A 16,863-nucleotide genomic window follows, 5' to 3' on the forward strand; every position below is an offset into this window, starting at 1 on the left:
TCCTTGGCTTGTGGCCCCTTCCAGCTCTGGCATCACTCCAACCTCTGCTTCATCATCACATTCTCTCTGCTTCTACCTCTGTGGTCACATGGCCTGACCTACTATGTTCCTGTTATGACCCTCATGCCTCACTTTTGTAAGAGCCCTGATGACTACAGGAGACCCATCCAGAAAATCCAGGACAGTCGCCCCGGCTCAAGGCCTTTAATCACATCTTCAAAGTCCCTTTGTCACGTAGGCAATATGGCAGGCTGAGGGAATTAGGACGTAGACACGGGGGTGGGGGGCATTATTAGCCTACCGTGGAGACCATGCAGCCTCAGAGGTCATTTCCAGCCCTGCCTCCATATGGTTGCTTATCGTAGTCTCGTGTGGAAAGATGCGTCTGGAAAGATCCTCATGAAGCAGTAAGAAATTTCAAATAACTTTTTATGTGAAGGTTGGCGTTATTTCAGTTTATCCGGAAGAGTGAGAAACAGAGGGGAGGTTTCTCACGCCGTCTCGGCTCGAGTTACAAATCAAAATGGGCTTTCACGTCTTTCATCATTCTAGGATCAACTGAGTTTATGAAAATTACGCTGCCTGTCGTCCTCCAGAATGGCACACGACACTGTCATATATGCTCTTTTCACCCTCTTCAAAAGCCCTGTGACCCATTTTCTTTTTTAAATCTTCAAATGTGCCAATCCACATAGAAGCACTGTCTTTTTTTTTTTCTAACTATACTTTCAGGCTTCTGCCTTTTTAAAATAGCAATATCTGCAAAAATGTCACATCAAAAGAAATTGCTCAGAGGTAGAAGTACTCAACTGAAACTGTTTTATTAGTTTTTTGGGAGAAATTTGTTGGTGTGAGAGTGGAAAAAGGACTGATACTGAATAAAAACACTGTGGGACAAAAGGGAGATTTTTTTTGCTATAAAAATCCCAACTCATATTTTAAAATCTAAGTAAGAAGATTCTCTGTTGACTGTAGCCAGTTTCTTTTTGTTTTTAAAAATAATAACCCCGTCAGAGTCTCTGCAGAATGCTGGTCCCGAAGAGGAGCTGAGGGCTAACCCATTGCTGATTAGCTGGCATTTATGCTAGTCGAGAGTCCCATATGAAGTCAGTCCCCCAGGGGCCCCTCAGAGCGTTCACATTAGAGCTCTTAGGAGGCGCTGGCTTTGCACAGACTCCTCCCTTTGCCCCAAGTCCGCTGTTCTGATGGATTCCCATCCTACTGCCCCATGATTCACCGTCCACCCAGATTTTAATGACCCTTCACCCCCTCCCTTTCCCACCATCTCAGGGAGGATCCTTGCCTCCCCTACAAAGTGGCACCGACTCTTTAGGAGGCCCACCAAGGGATGCCTCACCTGCCGTAAACCAGTCGTCCAATTTCACTCTCTGCCCGTGTCTGCCTGCTCCTCTGAGCCCTGGCTCTCCCTGTCCAGGACTCAAGAGCCGTCTCCACTGGACACGATGCCAGTCGAATGAACGCCAAAGTTCTTGCCAAGGACATTGCTGCTGAGACCACTCAGCGGGGAAAGAGAGGGATGCTGGCTGCCATGCAGAGGTAGGAAAACGTTCCCCTCCCTTCAGCTCTGTGCCACACTTAGTCACTCGGGCCCCAAAGAAAACATTTCTTTTATCTTCTGGGAGCAATTCCCCAAACAAGAACCCACGCATCTTTCTCGGACAACACGCAACAGTTCTTCCTCATTGGGGCAGTGTAAACCTAGTCATTACAAATAGATTTCCCCATGTTCTCATTTTACCAACACAGTATTTTCCTCCCAATCATTCCTCCACACCTCCACAAACATGTCCCTATCATAGGAAATATTTGGCTTTATGTAACCTCTTCTCCTATGACCCACAGCATGGGCAGACGCAAAGGTGAATGGATGTATTATTGGAAACAACGATCTTATTAGTCTCTCAGGAGTCCTCGGAGAGGCTTCTATCCATCCCCTCAAGCGTCCTGATCACTTCTTCACACCGCGTCAGCTCAAGGAGCATCTGGGAATCTGCTCTCTCCCTCATCTCCCTCTGGCTTCTCTTTCCCACCCTTCTGGCCCCGGCCTGCTAGTTTCCATGCTCTCTCCCAGACCAAGGCCTTATATACCTTTCTTTCTAGCTCCTCAATTGTCGTAGATTGGGTTTTTCAAATTCTTCATAGCTGAGCATCTATAAGCCAAATATTCCGTTTGCTGCATTTTAACAAAAGACCTCTTTTCTGCCAGTGCAAGAAGGGAAAAGAATGAAAGAAGTGGACACAGAAAATCCCTCCTGTCACATGCATGTTTGTCTAACTGCACCAAAGATGATCAAAATCTCCATCTTGTAGAAGATGAAATTTGCAGGTTTAAAGTAGCAAGTTCCCTAGTTTTGTTGTTTCCAAGATCGTGGGGCCAAGACTCAACCTCAGGCTCATCTCAAGTACAACAGGCACCCCCTGCCCTCCACAGACTTGACGACAGCTGGTCATCCCAAGCATTTGACCCTAGAATGGGAGCTATTCCCTGAGGGCATGGCTCTGACCACATGTGTCACTTAAATTCATTCAGCTTCCAGTCATGGAGACCCAAAACAACAGCCCCTAGACAAGAGAGGGATTGCCTTCCCTTGCACGTGCAATTCTGAAGCTGTGCCATGTGCGGTGGGACGGGCAGCTCCTGGGCTTTCCAGGTCACTGCACCGCCAACGCTAGAGCGTGGCCCTCATCCTCTGCGCAAAGATGACGCATCCTCCTTACAAGGAGCAGGACGGAGGAAGCATGAAAAAGAAGAAGGAAAAGGGGCAAAAGGTGCTTACCACCTGTCTCCCGAAGTCCCTGAAGGCTGTCACACAACATTTTAAGTACATCTTTTTGTTCAGAACATGGCCATCCCTGGCTGTAGGCGGTAGGGACATTTAACTCTGTTCTGGGCAGCCATATCCCCGGCTAAAAAGTCTATTCCTATGGGAGAAGGGATATCAGGGGACAACTAGCAGTCTCTGTCACAAGGTACTCCTGAAATCACTACCTTTTTCTGTGCTAAGAATAAACTCTGGAGTCACCTAAATTAGAATGCTTCAAATTCCATGTTTTTATAAAAAGTTGAGGTACGAGTCAAAATCCTGTCACTCAGTAGAACTGTAGGTGAGTCACTCAGGGGCTTAACTCCCTGCCTTATTGTGTTAGTGATGTCGGTCCTGCCACCTTAAAAGATTGTTCTAAGGATCGGCTGGAAATAAACTGAGATAGTGAAGGTGAAAGTAATTTTTGAAGTGTGATAGGAATAACTCTCAAGGCAAAGCTGAGTTAAAGCAATAAATCATCTTTTGTCTCCTTTAAACATATGTGTCTCTCATTCAAATTATCTCCACTCTCCTTTTAGGTTCCTTAAGAAAATGTGGCAGGTGGACGCCAAAAGGAAAAAGGACCAGAAACAAAGGTGCATGGTCCGGTATTAGGTGATTCAGACAGGGTCATTAGTTTCTCTAGAAATTGCCAATACTTATGAAGACTCACACCATCAACTCATCTCTCAACCTTCTTCCTGTATTTAATTGTTATTATTAGATATCGATTAGATCTTCATAACAGAAGTTATTATTCCTTAAGCAAAATTCTCGGTTCTAGCCATTCTGTTTTGCAAAGGAAGCTACCCTGGCCATTTAAGACAAGCAGAGCAGCTATAAAATCAGTTGGTGTTTTTTGTAATTTTCTGGAGTGTTTAGTCTTGCTGCCATTATTGTTGCTTCTGTTGTTGTTTGTTGAAAACCAGTGGAAAGACGGAATGCCTGGAAAGCACCTAGTAATGCTAAACTGCATCAAGGGAGGGAGAAAATCCGGCAAAGGGAGTCTCGTCAAAGGCAACTTGTATAGATGCTATGGTTCTGCCCTGCTCTGCTGGTGGCACAGAGAGCACAGAGTGAGCCGAAGGTGTGGTGGGGATTGACAGCTTTGGAACAGCAAAGAGGACAATTCTGAAAATCATCTTGGAGCAGATCCCCGGATTTCGGTGTAATTTTTTCCTCTCCCTGTGGTTTGGTGTCACACAAAGTCAAGCAGACTGTTGACATTCCCTCCAGGTAACCTGGCAGAGACTTATTAGTCAGACTAGGCTGGGTTACAGTGCAGTAACAAAAGAACCTCACACTCTCAATGACCTAACACAATAAATGTTTGTTTTTTCCCCATGCTACACATCTAAGATGAGTCAGAGGAGACTGCTCTGTACCTACACCCAAGGCCATAGCTGTGAGAGTCTCTACCAATGTCTAGCTGTGCCACCTGGAAGACACAGCCTCTGCAGAAGCCACAGAAAAGAGTGAGAGCACTGGAGAGTCACGTGAGAGGTTTTTACCACTCAGCCCACAAATAATACGCTTCACTTCTGCTCATAGCCCACTGGCCAGAAATAGTCACAAGGCCCCAACATGCTACAGTTTCCTCGTCTCTACAACAGACATAATTATAGCACTTACTTTATGGTTCCTGTGCAGATCCAGTTAATTAAAATGGTACATATGAAGTACTTAGCACTAAGCTTAGCACTGACATGTCCAATGACAGTTAACTCATTCTTTGGTGTCCTGGGGTTTTACCCTATTGCCTCAATTTCATATCTGGCTTTCTAACAAGCCTCCTTGGATTAATGATTCATCATAGAGTTTCCTTACCTTTTCCTTCTCCCATCCTAAGATTCTAAGAATTCTCCTCCACTAGTCCAGTCTGTCTAGCAAATAGCTTTGTGACTGAAGGAAAAGTACCAGGGGCTCTGGAGTCTCCTTGCATGGTCTGGAGTTGATGCCCTGCTACTTGCTTACTGTGACACTGTGCATCTTAATGCACCACTCTGACCCTCATTCCTTTATTTGTAATGTGTGGATAGCAATGCATGTTCCTCATAAGGCTGTTGAGAACACTCGGTGGTGTCATGCATGTGCACACTGAGCACAGTGACTGATGCAGAGTAAGTGCTCAGGAAAGGTTTGTGCTCTGTGAAATGAGGAAGACACCACTTTCCTAAAGGACACGCCTGAGCTTAAGGAGGCTGTGAAAGCAAACCGTTTCCATAAACAGTTACATCATGTTTTCTACCTACGTCTCTTTGTATACGTGTGTACATATATATGAGGTGCTCCTTCCTAAAACAAAAAGATGTAAAAAGAACTGCAGTCTGCACTTTGTGCTGGGGATAACTGCCAGCCCGTCAGTAGATCACTATCTTTTCAGCACAGCCCCCGTCAAGCATCCATAATTGTCAGTTACTTGGATGTGCAGCCCATTCTTAGTGCGTTATGCTTTAGTTTCTAGAAACGTGCCAACCAGCATCAAAACAAAAATCAAATCCATAAGTATTTACTGAATGCTACTCCATCGGAGATGTAATTGCTGTAAAGCCCAGGAAATATTTTTAGCTTCATGCGTTATCAGTTGACTGACACCAGACGTACTGACTTGTTACTGGAACACTACATGGAATATTCTGAGTGCCATTTCTCCTTTTCAACGAGTTCCTATCAGGAGAACTCTGTGCCACTTTGCTCCATCTTGCTCTGAGGAAAAGCAAATGCAACAGATGAGCATTAGATTTCGTTTTGTTGTTCACAGTGTGTTACTGTCTCATCTGATGAAATAAAGTTCCATCTGACTGCCCCAGTGGACGAGAACAAGAAGTTGACCTGCTAAGACAAAGACTGACCCTCCTGACCCCCTCGCTAAGAAATAGAAAGTACATCACTGTCTTCACACTAGTCGACATTGGCAACCAGTGGGCTCTTCACCTTATTATTTTTCACGGTTGTATCAGTTGACCCAGCCAGGCGTGTAATCCACAAGGGCCAGACATTGGACCAGTAAGCAGGTCTTGTGGCCTCTGCAAATTTTCTCATTAGCTGGCAAGTTCTAACTAGCGCTGTCCAACAGAAATATAATGCAAGCCACTCATGTGATTTAAAATTTTCTAGCAGGGGCCGACCCAGTAGCACAGCAGTTAAGTTAGCACGTTCCGCTTCGGCCGCCTGGGCTTCGCTGGTTCGGATCCCAGGTGCGGGCATGGCACTGCTTGGCAAGCAATGCTGTGTAGGCGTCCCACATATAAAGGAGAGGAAGATGGGCACGGATGTTAGCTCAGGGCCAATCTTCCTCAAAAAAAAAGAAAAATTTCTAGCAATCATTTTAAAGTATTTTTAAAGTAAAAGGAATAGGTGAGACTTAATAACATATTTTATTTGGCCTAATCTATCCAAAATAATTTCATTTCAATGTAATCAATACAAAAATCATTGAGAGAGTTTTCATGCTTTCTTTTTTTTTTTAAAGATTTTATTTTTCCTCCTTCTCCCCAAAGCCCCCCAGTACATAGTGGTATAGTTTTTAGTTGTGGGTCCTTCTGGTTGTGGCATGTGGGACGTCGCCTCAGCGTGGCTTGATGAGCAGTACTAGGTCTGTGCCCAGGATCCGAACCTGCAAAACCCTGGGCTGCTGTGGGCTCCCGAAGCACAGCGTGAACTTAACTGCTCAGCCACGGGGCAGCCCTCAGTTCCCATGCTCTCTTGTTTTGCCTTTGAAATCCAGTGTGTATTTTACACTCACAGTGCATCTGACTGCGGACTAGTTGCATTTGAAGTGCCTGATAGCCACACGTGGCCAGTGGCTACCACACTGGACGGTGCAGCTGTAAACAACCATTGGGTAATATAGGGTAAAAACTTAATAACAATTTAGCCCTTTCTATGGAAATAGTACAGCATATATTTTATATATTACTTTGTAATTTAAAAAAGGAAATAAATCTAAATAATTAAAATAAATTTAAGTGACTCAAATGGATAAATTTAAATTAAAAAGAAAATTAAATGTATTAAACGTTTTTTTAAATTTACATTACAAACATCACATGGGCAAAATAAAAAGAAGAAAGGAGACCAGACCACGGAAGGGGCAGGTAATTCATCAAGACATGAGCACAGGTATTAAATTTCCTATTTTTAAACCTGAACATAAAGGAATGATTTGGAAAAAATTCTTTATGAATGAAAGGAGGTCATTAAGTGTATATCCAGGTGGAAATTCTAGGGGTCTGCATGCAGTTGACGATGGTGGGTCACAGAATTCTTGAGAAAAGTCCGTGTGCACGTCAAACACACTGTGACGAGCGCTCACGCCGAGGCGGGCTCTGGGAACTGGGGACGCCCAGGACAGAGAATGCTGGGCCGAGGGTGAGTGGGGGAGCCTGTGCACAGCGGAGCGGGGAGCGCCTTCGCGGACAGGAAGCCTGTAGACTCGCTTGTAGGCGTAGCCCAGATGGAAAGGAGGTGAGAAACATACCTCGGGCCTAGGGAAGAGAACTTTTTCCCCACAAGGAGGAGGGAAACAACGCATGTGATTTTGGGAAGTGGGGAGGTGCTTCAAGCCAGTAAAATGAGAATTTGACATAGGGTCCCCCCGGATAACATTCAACAGTTTGTTAAATATTGAGTTAGTATTACCACACTAAACCGCACAATAGACAGCTAGAAATAAAGCTCAGTGTGATCTGTCAGACTCCAACCAGGGAAACAGAAGCCTCTCCTATACGTAAAACAGAGGGAATCTAATCCAGGGAATTGATGACCCAAGTGTTAGGATTGCTGAGAAGCCAGACGGGGAAGCGAGGCAAGCCATGGACCAGCAACAGCCGGGAGCCCCATTTACGTCAGGCTTGGAGGGACACGTGTGGGGTTTCCAGAGCCAGAGGTGAGACCACCCGGCAGAAGTTCAAGCCGCCACAGGTTTCCTCACCAAAGCTGGAAACACGGAGGGAGGTGCTGTCTGCTGCGACCTGGACCCAGGGAGAAGATGCAGCTACTGCTCAGAAAAGAAGAGTGTAAGGAGAGAAATACTCCGACTTCCTGCCTCTCGCTCTCCAACCTCCCTGCACAGAGGCAAAAGCCTGCAGGCAGGGCAGCTTGGGAAAGGCAGCCACGGAGTCCTTTCCTCACAAAACAGAGAGCAGGCCAGGGGAGAGCAAGGAACGCACCAGGGCACAAGCAGCCTGTGGACCAGCACAGCACAGCAGCAAACTGGAGCAGATGTTTCACAGTTTGTTCAACAAAAGTGTATTCATGCCTCCTGTGTATTGGAAACACTATTCCTATTAGGGACACAAAGGTGAACAAGAAAGATCTCTAAGTTTTCATCAATAAAACATTTCAACAACCTCCGTGAGAGCAATGGCACCTAACTAGGAAATATGCTAATCAGATAAATTAGGCTGTAAGAGGCATGGAATTGGGAGAATGAGTGGCCTCGTGACAGGCCAAGGAAAATAGAGTTATTTGGAGGGACCTCTAACCTAAATGTGGATGGAAGTATAAACACGAGCATTTGGAATATCTGCCCAGATTGTGGATGGCTTCTGTCTCTGTCTCGGTCCCTCTCCAAGTAATGGGACTGGTGAGAATTAGAAACCACTGAGGTCAGCACAGCTCAACGGGTAGCCCGCTGCTTTGGAGCCAAACAGACCCGGATACGACCCCAGCCTTGCTGCTTCCAGCTTCCATAGTCTTAGGCAAGTCATTGATCCTGTTTTCCCACCTCTCGAAGAGCGGACATAGTACCTGCTTTAAACAGCTATTGTGACGATTATATGTGACCATGTATTCCAAGTGTTCAGTTAAGTGTCTGGGGCATAGTGGGTGCTGGATAAAATGGAGCTGTTAATATTTTGAAGTGAATATGTAAGAAATTAATACAACTGCACTACATTAGCCATTAAAACACATAAGTTCACATATATTCACGTAAATATACTTTGTGAAAACACATAGATAACATAAAAAGAGTTAATTTCACAATACAAGGTGTAGCTAATAGTCATAACATTGTTAGTATTCTTTTAGAAATATTGAAAGGACTTCCAATTTTCTAGAAATCATGAATATATTTCATTTAGTATGTATTATAAGAAATTTAATTATTTATTCTATAACTTTGACATGCTTAATTGTCCATTATTAACAGATTTCAAAACATTTCTACATTCCAGATGTCACCTCCGTAAATGGTGAATTAGTACTTACAGTTCCCAGTGCTTTGCTGTTTTATCTTCATCACATATTTGAGAGAATCATAACCCTAGAGAATCCAACTATTGTCACCTATGGGCCTGAAATCCTGCTGTTAAATTGGGCAGACGAAAAATGCACATCCAGGCTGAGTGGTCTCATGTTAAATTTCTTACCGTAAACATCAAGTGGGCCCTTAATGCTGGTACGCAATTATACAATGCCTAACCCACTGCTAACTCAGTCCCTCTCTCAGTCTCAGACAGTGATTCAAATCTTTTTTTCTCTGAACAAACCCTCAGCAATTCATCCACCATCCTTATTCTCAGATGATGACCTTACTTCCTACTTTACTGGGGAAGTGAAATTAATCAGAGGCAAACTTGCACAGACCTACCGCACCTACCACTGACCACACCTACTACCCACCATCTTCTGCACCCACCACACCTCCCCACCCACAGCATCTGCGCCTACAAGCTCTGACTCCTGTCTGATAACAGGATAACTCTCCATCCTCCTGTCTAAAGCCAGTCCCTCTACTTGTGCCCTAAAACCCATCTCTTCTCACCTACTCAAGAACTTCTCCTCTTCCTCCAACATCATCATGTTTTACTCTCAATAATTTGCATCACCACACACACATGTAGCTATTTCTCCCATCTTAAAACATAAAAATCAAAAGAAAATTATCTTTACCCCACTTCCACTTTTTACCAAATCACTCATTTCTTTGTTCATCTTTGTATCAAAACTTCTGGGAAAAGTTGCCTATAGTCAACTTATTTTTTATTCATCTCTTCCCAATCACTTAAACACACACCAATCAGGGTTCTGTTCTGCTCACTCCAAAGGAACTTCTCTAGCCAAGTACACTAGGGACCTTTACACTGCCACAGGTATTGTGCAATTCATGGTCCTTATCTTATGTTACCTGTCAGCAGCATTTGGCACACTTGTCACTCACTCCTTCTTGACACACTCTCTTTACTTGGCCTCTGGGACACCACGTTTTCTCCAGTCCCTTCTTTCTTCAATGGCCCTTTCAGTTTTCTTTGGAAAAAGAAAAAAAAGCTTTCATCTTATCCTTGATCTCTTAATGTTGGAGTATCCCAGACTCAACTTTTGGTCATTTTATCTTCTCTATCTACATCCACTTCATTGGTAATCTCTTCTAGGCTCATGTCAATGACTCCCAAATTTATATCTTCAGCCAGCATATTTCTCCCAAAGTTCAGATTCAGCATTCTACTTAGATATCTTATAGACAACTCTAGCTCAACATGTCCATGCTAGACTCCTTGTCTTTTCCCACAACTTACTCCATTTACAGCCATCCCATTTCAGTTGCCAGCAAGTTTATCTTGCAAGTTACTCAGACCAGAATCTTTAGAGTCATCCTTGACTCTTTTTTTCTCACACTCAACATCCATCCATCAGAAAATTCTGTTAGCTCTACTTTGAAAATATATCCAGAGTCAGATCATGTCTTGCTACCTCCATTGCTACCACACTAGTCTGAACAAATATAAAATGTCACCCAAGTTGCTGTAATGGCGTCTAATAGTTCTTCCTGTTTCCACCTTTGTTCCTCTAGATTAGCAACACAGCAGCCTGAGGGATCCTTTTAGACTGAATGGGATCGTGTCACTCCTCTACTCAAAATCCTGCAATTCATCCCATCTCACATTGAGTAAAAACCAGTCCTTACATTGACCTAAAAGGTCCTACGTGATTTGACTCCTGTTACATCTCTGACAGTGTGTCCTAATGTTTCCAACACGGCTCCTTTTCTTCAGCCATACTGCTTGATTAACACATTTTTGTTAAACAAATCAACCCCAGTCTCCAACGAGCTGGTAGTCTACTGGGAGAAACAGAGGTGCACAAATGATTACAAACAGAAGGCGGCGATTACAGCTCTCCTCCGTCTCCCGGCCTACATTCTGGCAGGTGAGTGTTGAAGGTTGAGAAATTTGCCAGGGGTGGGAATGGCCCTGGGGGACACAGGGAGGAAGCAAGGACATTTCAGGCAGGACGAACATTGCTCATGCAGAGATCTGGAGAAATGGATCAGAAGAACACTTAGAGAATTACAAGTAAAGCACCAAAGAATAACCGTTGAGATTAGGGATCTAGATGTGGGAAGTAAAGAGAAATATGGTTTACACTTTAGATAGGAGTCAGATCATAAAAGACTTTCTGTTTGTTTGTTTTTTCCCTTACAGTTTTCAGTCGGTTCTCAGAGCAACTTATTAACCATGTCTTTTTCACGCACCTCCTCAACAGGCTAAAGCAATATTTGGAAATGATTCTGAATTCCCCCTGTTAAAGATACAAAAGAAAAATCTAGCATCACATTTAACTTGACAAGGTAAAGGAGTGGGTGTGCTCCCATACCAAATGTAATTTGTACAAAATCACCGTCTCTGGTAACGTTCTTTTTCCCGATCGACTGCGTTTAGACTATTTCAGGAAGACTTGATCTCCCCGTCTGTCAACACCGATCCTCTTACAGCTGTTTGGACTAACACGGGCCTCATTAATACCCGACAAATCCACAAGGTGTTATTTGGTTGCACACGATTTTGTATAAAAGGTGAACTGAGACCCGACTCACACCACAGCTTTCCTCAGACAAGGCAGCTGACCACAGGTGAGTCGCGGCATCTCTAACTATCAAGTGGTGACAACTATTTTTGAAATTACAGATTTTTCAGGATCTGAAGAGCAAATCCAGAACTTTTCAACTGCCGGTAGGTAGGGGATTTGTGCTTGTCAATCTGGTTTCTTAAACATGGTTAATACAGCATAATCATCGTTAGCAAGCAATGGGCTTTACATAGACCGATTCACCTGGCCTCTGAAACGGTCCTGTTTAAAACAAACGCAGGCAAAAGTAAATGATAATATTTATGAGATACTAAAAATGGTGAACTAATTTAGCACTACACAATTTTCTTTTTAAACCAAAATAATCTTTAAAAATGACAATGAAGGGACAAATATGATGATCACAATTACTTGCTTCAAAGTGACCACTTTCACACCGTCGGCAGCAATGCCTGCTCTTCAAATACTGCTTTGCTTAAACCATCATATTGCAGTTTTGACCTCTAATGTGTTTATACTTTGACAAAAAAAAACATAAAGGAAGAGAAGGATAAGAAGAAATGTTTGTTCGGGAAACAGAGAAGCAAAGAGAAGAAAAAGGAAAGAAAAAACTTGCTGGAGCAAAATGTGACTGGGGAGGATGGGTAAACCCAGTATTTTTGGTTTGGTCAGCTTATACAATGATCGTAAGTCTTTGGTTTTCGGTTTCTCATAGGCCTTAATTGTTCGCTTCCAGCCCAAGATGAAGTCAGTCCAGTTTTGTTTCCTTTTCTGTTGCTGGAAAGCAGTCTGCTGCAATAGCTGTGAGCTGACCAACATCACCATCGCCGTGGAGAAGGAGGAATGTGGCTTCTGCATAAGCATCAACACCACCTGGTGTGCGGGCTACTGCTACACCCGGGTAGGGACTCGGCCTTGCTGATGTGAGGGTACTGAGAGTCCGGACGAGGCAACTTGCCCTGATTCCTACTTTGCCAATATTCTGTCTCTCCTGAATGACAGACTTGAGTCCCTTAGCCAACAGCGTCTATGTTGTGATTGGGGTTGATTGTGATGACGTCAGTTAGATGTCCGGGCATGGATTTGATGAAGGGAAACTCAGGGAAGTCTCAGATTTGATCTGATCAATATGGTAATATGCCAACTCTGCTTTTGCAAAAAAAGAGTAGTTCTATGCTAGATTTTACATACAGAGAGATAAACACATAAATACACATATATTTAATGATAGAAGATCTACAATATTTCCAAAAAGCCAATTTCTGCAATTGAAGCCATATCTTGCAATAGGGATAGTACCAAAATATGTTTCCAAGACACATAAAAACATAAAGGGCCACATTATAAAAATTGTCTTCTTGGCCCGCCAGAATACAAATGCCAACAAGCAGCCTGGGAACACCAGCAACCCCTTCTGACAGTTAGAAACAAAATGATTAGCAAACCCGCTCAGCTCTTCATCCCATTGAGAAAAGCAGGGCACAGAGGCGCGATACTGCTAGCTTGTATGCGCACAGCTTCTTTGCATTCATCCAGGTAGAGGGGCAGTTTCTACTTTGTTTTCTTTCATTTTTTTCCCTATAGCACCTGGTTATCTATGCAGAATTTCATTCTATAAACTGAAATTAAAAATAGCAACTTTTTAATGAAATATACTTCACCGGGTGGTAAATGAGTGATCAAACTCTGCTTATTGCACGATTTATTGCACCTTCTTAGGATATATACTTGGCAGCACGATAGTGAAGTAAATTATACGGCAGCAACAATTTCTTCCCTCAGTGCAGATAATTTTCTCACTAGAAAGTGTTGGAACAAACCTGTTCTGCCTGGATTAAAAGTTCTTATATGCAAAGCACGTGAGAGCCCCACAAAATATACCGCATTTAAGGGGAGAAAATGTCTACAAGACAGTGGAATACTTACAGTCCTATGTGAGCCTTTACAGGCATGTTAAGCTAAGCATTAACATTTCGTATCATGCCTTTTTTTCACTTTTTATAAACACACAGGGACAATGTATTTGGAAACATTTTCTGAGAAATTAAACTTCAGTGTTTTACGGTTCAAGGTATCATTAATACAGCTTTTGACTAAGTACAAAAAGTTGACTTAAAATTTCTGTCGTATTTCCCTTTTCATCACTTTTCTCTATCGAAGTTTCTTTTCTAATCAAAGTTTCTCTACAGTTCGAAAAATAACTAATATTTTGATACAGACATAAGGAGTAGGAAGAGGAATGACTGATATTTTCCCTAAGATTTCCAGAACAAACAAGAAACGTGGTAGAGCATGAAGGTCGTTCATGAGACCACGTTTGCTTGGTTAGAATTCCATGAGTGAGCTGTAATGGGTACATCTTACAACAAGCAGAATTAAATGCCTGTTGCATTTTGATTAAGTAAACAGAAACTTCCAGAATATTGTAACCTAAGGTTCTCCTTCCTAAACTCCTCAGGACCTGGTGTACAAGGACCCAGCCCGGCCCAACATCCAGAAAACATGCACCTTCAAGGAGCTGGTGTACGAGACAGTGAAAGTGCCTGGCTGTGCTCACCACGCGGACTCCCTGTACACGTACCCGGTGGCCACTGCATGTCACTGTGGCAAATGTAACAGCGACAGCACTGACTGCACCGTGCGAGGTCTGGGGCCCAGCTACTGCTCCTTCGGTGACATGAAGGAATAAAGAGCGCTGACATTGTGGGCTGCCTGCCCTTGTCCTGAAGGACCAAGATACCCAAAATGTCTGTGTGTGTCCCATGTGCTCAGGTTGCAAACAGCTGTGGGAGACCCTGCTGACCTCTGCTCTCCTGGCAGAGCGGGAGCTGCAGGAACTGAGGGCAGGAGCGGGAGCCTGTCACCACTTAACCCTGTGTCCTAGGCCTGGCTCCACAAGTTTTATTCAATCTTACTTTACGTGACTGCTTTCCTGCTTTATAATCTTAGAAATCCTCTCAGGCAATCCTCTCCTCTTAGAGATGGGGGTACGTAGGCTCAGAGGGGTGACATGAGAGGCTAGTGGTTGAAGGTAAGAGCTGCAGCATTGTTGTGCTGGACTCTTGAGCCCTCAAGAGCTAGCATCCTCTTCATGACTGTAGCCTCAATGCCTAGCACCGTGCCTGGATTTTAGTAAGAAACTCAACAGCGGCTTCCTTAAGGGAAGTAAGATTGAAAGGCAGGCGTAGGAAAACTCTGTGAGAGGATGTTTGCGGCTGGTTGCCCTCAGCAACGCCAGCCAGTCCAAGAAGTGGAGGCCTCAGTTCCCCCTCGGCTCTCCTCTGTCACTCGGAGTACGGAGACAGGGTGCTTCTCTCTGAACTGCTCGGTGCAGACGGAAGTTAAGATTTCCCAGCTATTACCATCACGCCCTTTGGTTAAGGGCAAAAGCTAGCAATGTTAATGTGGGCCTGTGGAAATTAGCCCACATCTAGTCTATCATTAAACAAATTGAATAAACGCTGTCAGGCTCCTGCAAAACCCTTTGGGAAGCAGAAAAAACTGTCACCCTGCGCCCCAAGCTTGGATCCACTCCTTTGGAGAGAGTTTGATTTGAAAAAGGTTTGAAAGCAATTATGACAACTTAATAAGCACATTTACATTTATCCACAATATATTTGTGTAAAGAAATAGCTCCTTTAGAAAGAATTAGCCACGAGAGGAAAAAAAAAACCTGCTGTTTTCTAGAATCCTCTCTGTATCAGTCTTCTTTTTTGTCTGTCCATGTTCTCCGAAATCTGTGATTTCTCTCAAGAGGGTATATACTGAAACTATTTCACGAGTTGATTTCTTTTAAAGATTTACCCTTCCTGCTTATGCACTTGTTTCACGCTCATATTGTTTAACTAATGTATTTAAATCTTGTTTTTTAATAACGATGCTAGCCACCAGAAGGAATTTTTTCGCGTACAAGCAGGTGACTTACATGTGTGTATTTTTATAACATTTGTAGAAAGAATCTCAAAATATAATTCCTAGTGTTTCTGTAAATATTACCTGTCTCCACCTTTGGAAATATTAAAAATAATTTGGATTCATTTCTAAAAGTATTTCTTTATTTAAATTTTCTGTCACTTTTTGAAGTCATTTTCTGATGTCATGGGAAAGAAAAGCAAAGAGAGGATCACAGAGCGGGTGGGGACACTGAAGACTCTCTAGTCCATTTCTTGAATTTTTGAGATGAGGAAACCAGAGCCCAAGCATGTAAAGCGACCCGCCCAGGATCACAGAGACTGTTCATGGCAGGACCAGGATTAGAACCCTGCCTTTCCAGCTCCCAACCCAGCCCTGCAGTGATGACTCTGCCACACTAAGAAGTCATTTTGGCCAAGGACCGAAGCAAAATTGTAGGTATTGATAATCGGCCATGTCCGTTCAAATCTGGCGTTGAGTGTGGCTTAAAGCTATATTCTCTACGATATTTTGAGACACTGAAATTAGGGCTATATTACACAACATGTAGTAAGATGCTTTAAACTATAACATAGCCTTTTCCTTCTCCCTATACTCTTGGAAATCAAATAATTGCCTTCCCATCAGACGTGGTACAGAGCACTGGCTCCAGTGCTAGGTTGGCTTAATCGTCTTGACCAGACGTGTCATCTTGAACAAGTTTCTTAAATTCTCTGGACCTCAGTTCCCTCAACTATAAAATGAGGATGAGAATACTGTCTGCCTCGGGGGGCTCTGTTGATGATTAACTGGAATAATACACGGAAAGGGCTTAGAACTGTGCCTGGGACATAGCAATTCCTCAATAAACAGTAGCTGTTGTGCCCTGAGACTGGTAATGTGGCAAGATGGTGAGTCAGACATCAGTTAAAAACAATCCCGCTCAGGCTCTTCCCAGGAATCTCAGATAAGCTATTCAGCCTCTTTGGGCCTCACTGTCCTCACTTGTTAAATGGAGTAAAAATGGTAACTACCACCCAGGGCTGCTGTGAAGATTAGAAAATATGATGCATGTAAGGTGCTTGGGAGTCCAGCAGAAGAGCTACAGTCCTGACGGAGAGAGACTTTTTACCACTTAGCTAAAAAGGTCCAGGTCAAAATGCTAGAAAGCATCAGCAGCTTCTGCTTGAGGCACCCCTAGGCCAAACTGGAGGGCAATCCTTTTGGAAGCAGCAAGAAAGAACACTTGTGAGCCCTCCAGGTCCATGCCAAGAACAGGGGCCACCATTTCAGTGAAAGCCCATACTGTCTCTCCCCAGCATTATGGCGAGGGTCT

General features: G+C 43.6%; 1 protein-coding gene across 1 annotated transcript; it reads left to right on the top strand.

Moving 5' to 3' along the window:
• Positions 1-11,025: 11,025 nt before the first annotated feature.
• On the top strand, positions 11,026-15,739 carry LOC103540947 (follicle stimulating hormone subunit beta). Its single transcript, XM_070624602.1, has 5 exons — positions 11,026-11,122; positions 11,313-11,397; positions 11,489-11,679; positions 12,352-12,537; positions 14,095-15,739. Exons 4-5 carry the CDS (start codon positions 12,379-12,381, stop codon positions 14,323-14,325), a joined length of 390 nt encoding a protein of 129 aa, XP_070480703.1. The 5' UTR covers positions 11,026-11,122; positions 11,313-11,397; positions 11,489-11,679; positions 12,352-12,378; the 3' UTR covers positions 14,326-15,739.
• The last annotated feature ends 1,124 nt before the right edge of the window (positions 15,740-16,863 follow it).

Source organism: Equus przewalskii, chromosome 6 (assembly GCF_037783145.1).
Source record: "Equus przewalskii isolate Varuska chromosome 6, EquPr2, whole genome shotgun sequence".
Lineage (NCBI taxonomy): Eukaryota > Metazoa > Chordata > Mammalia > Perissodactyla > Equidae > Equus > Equus przewalskii.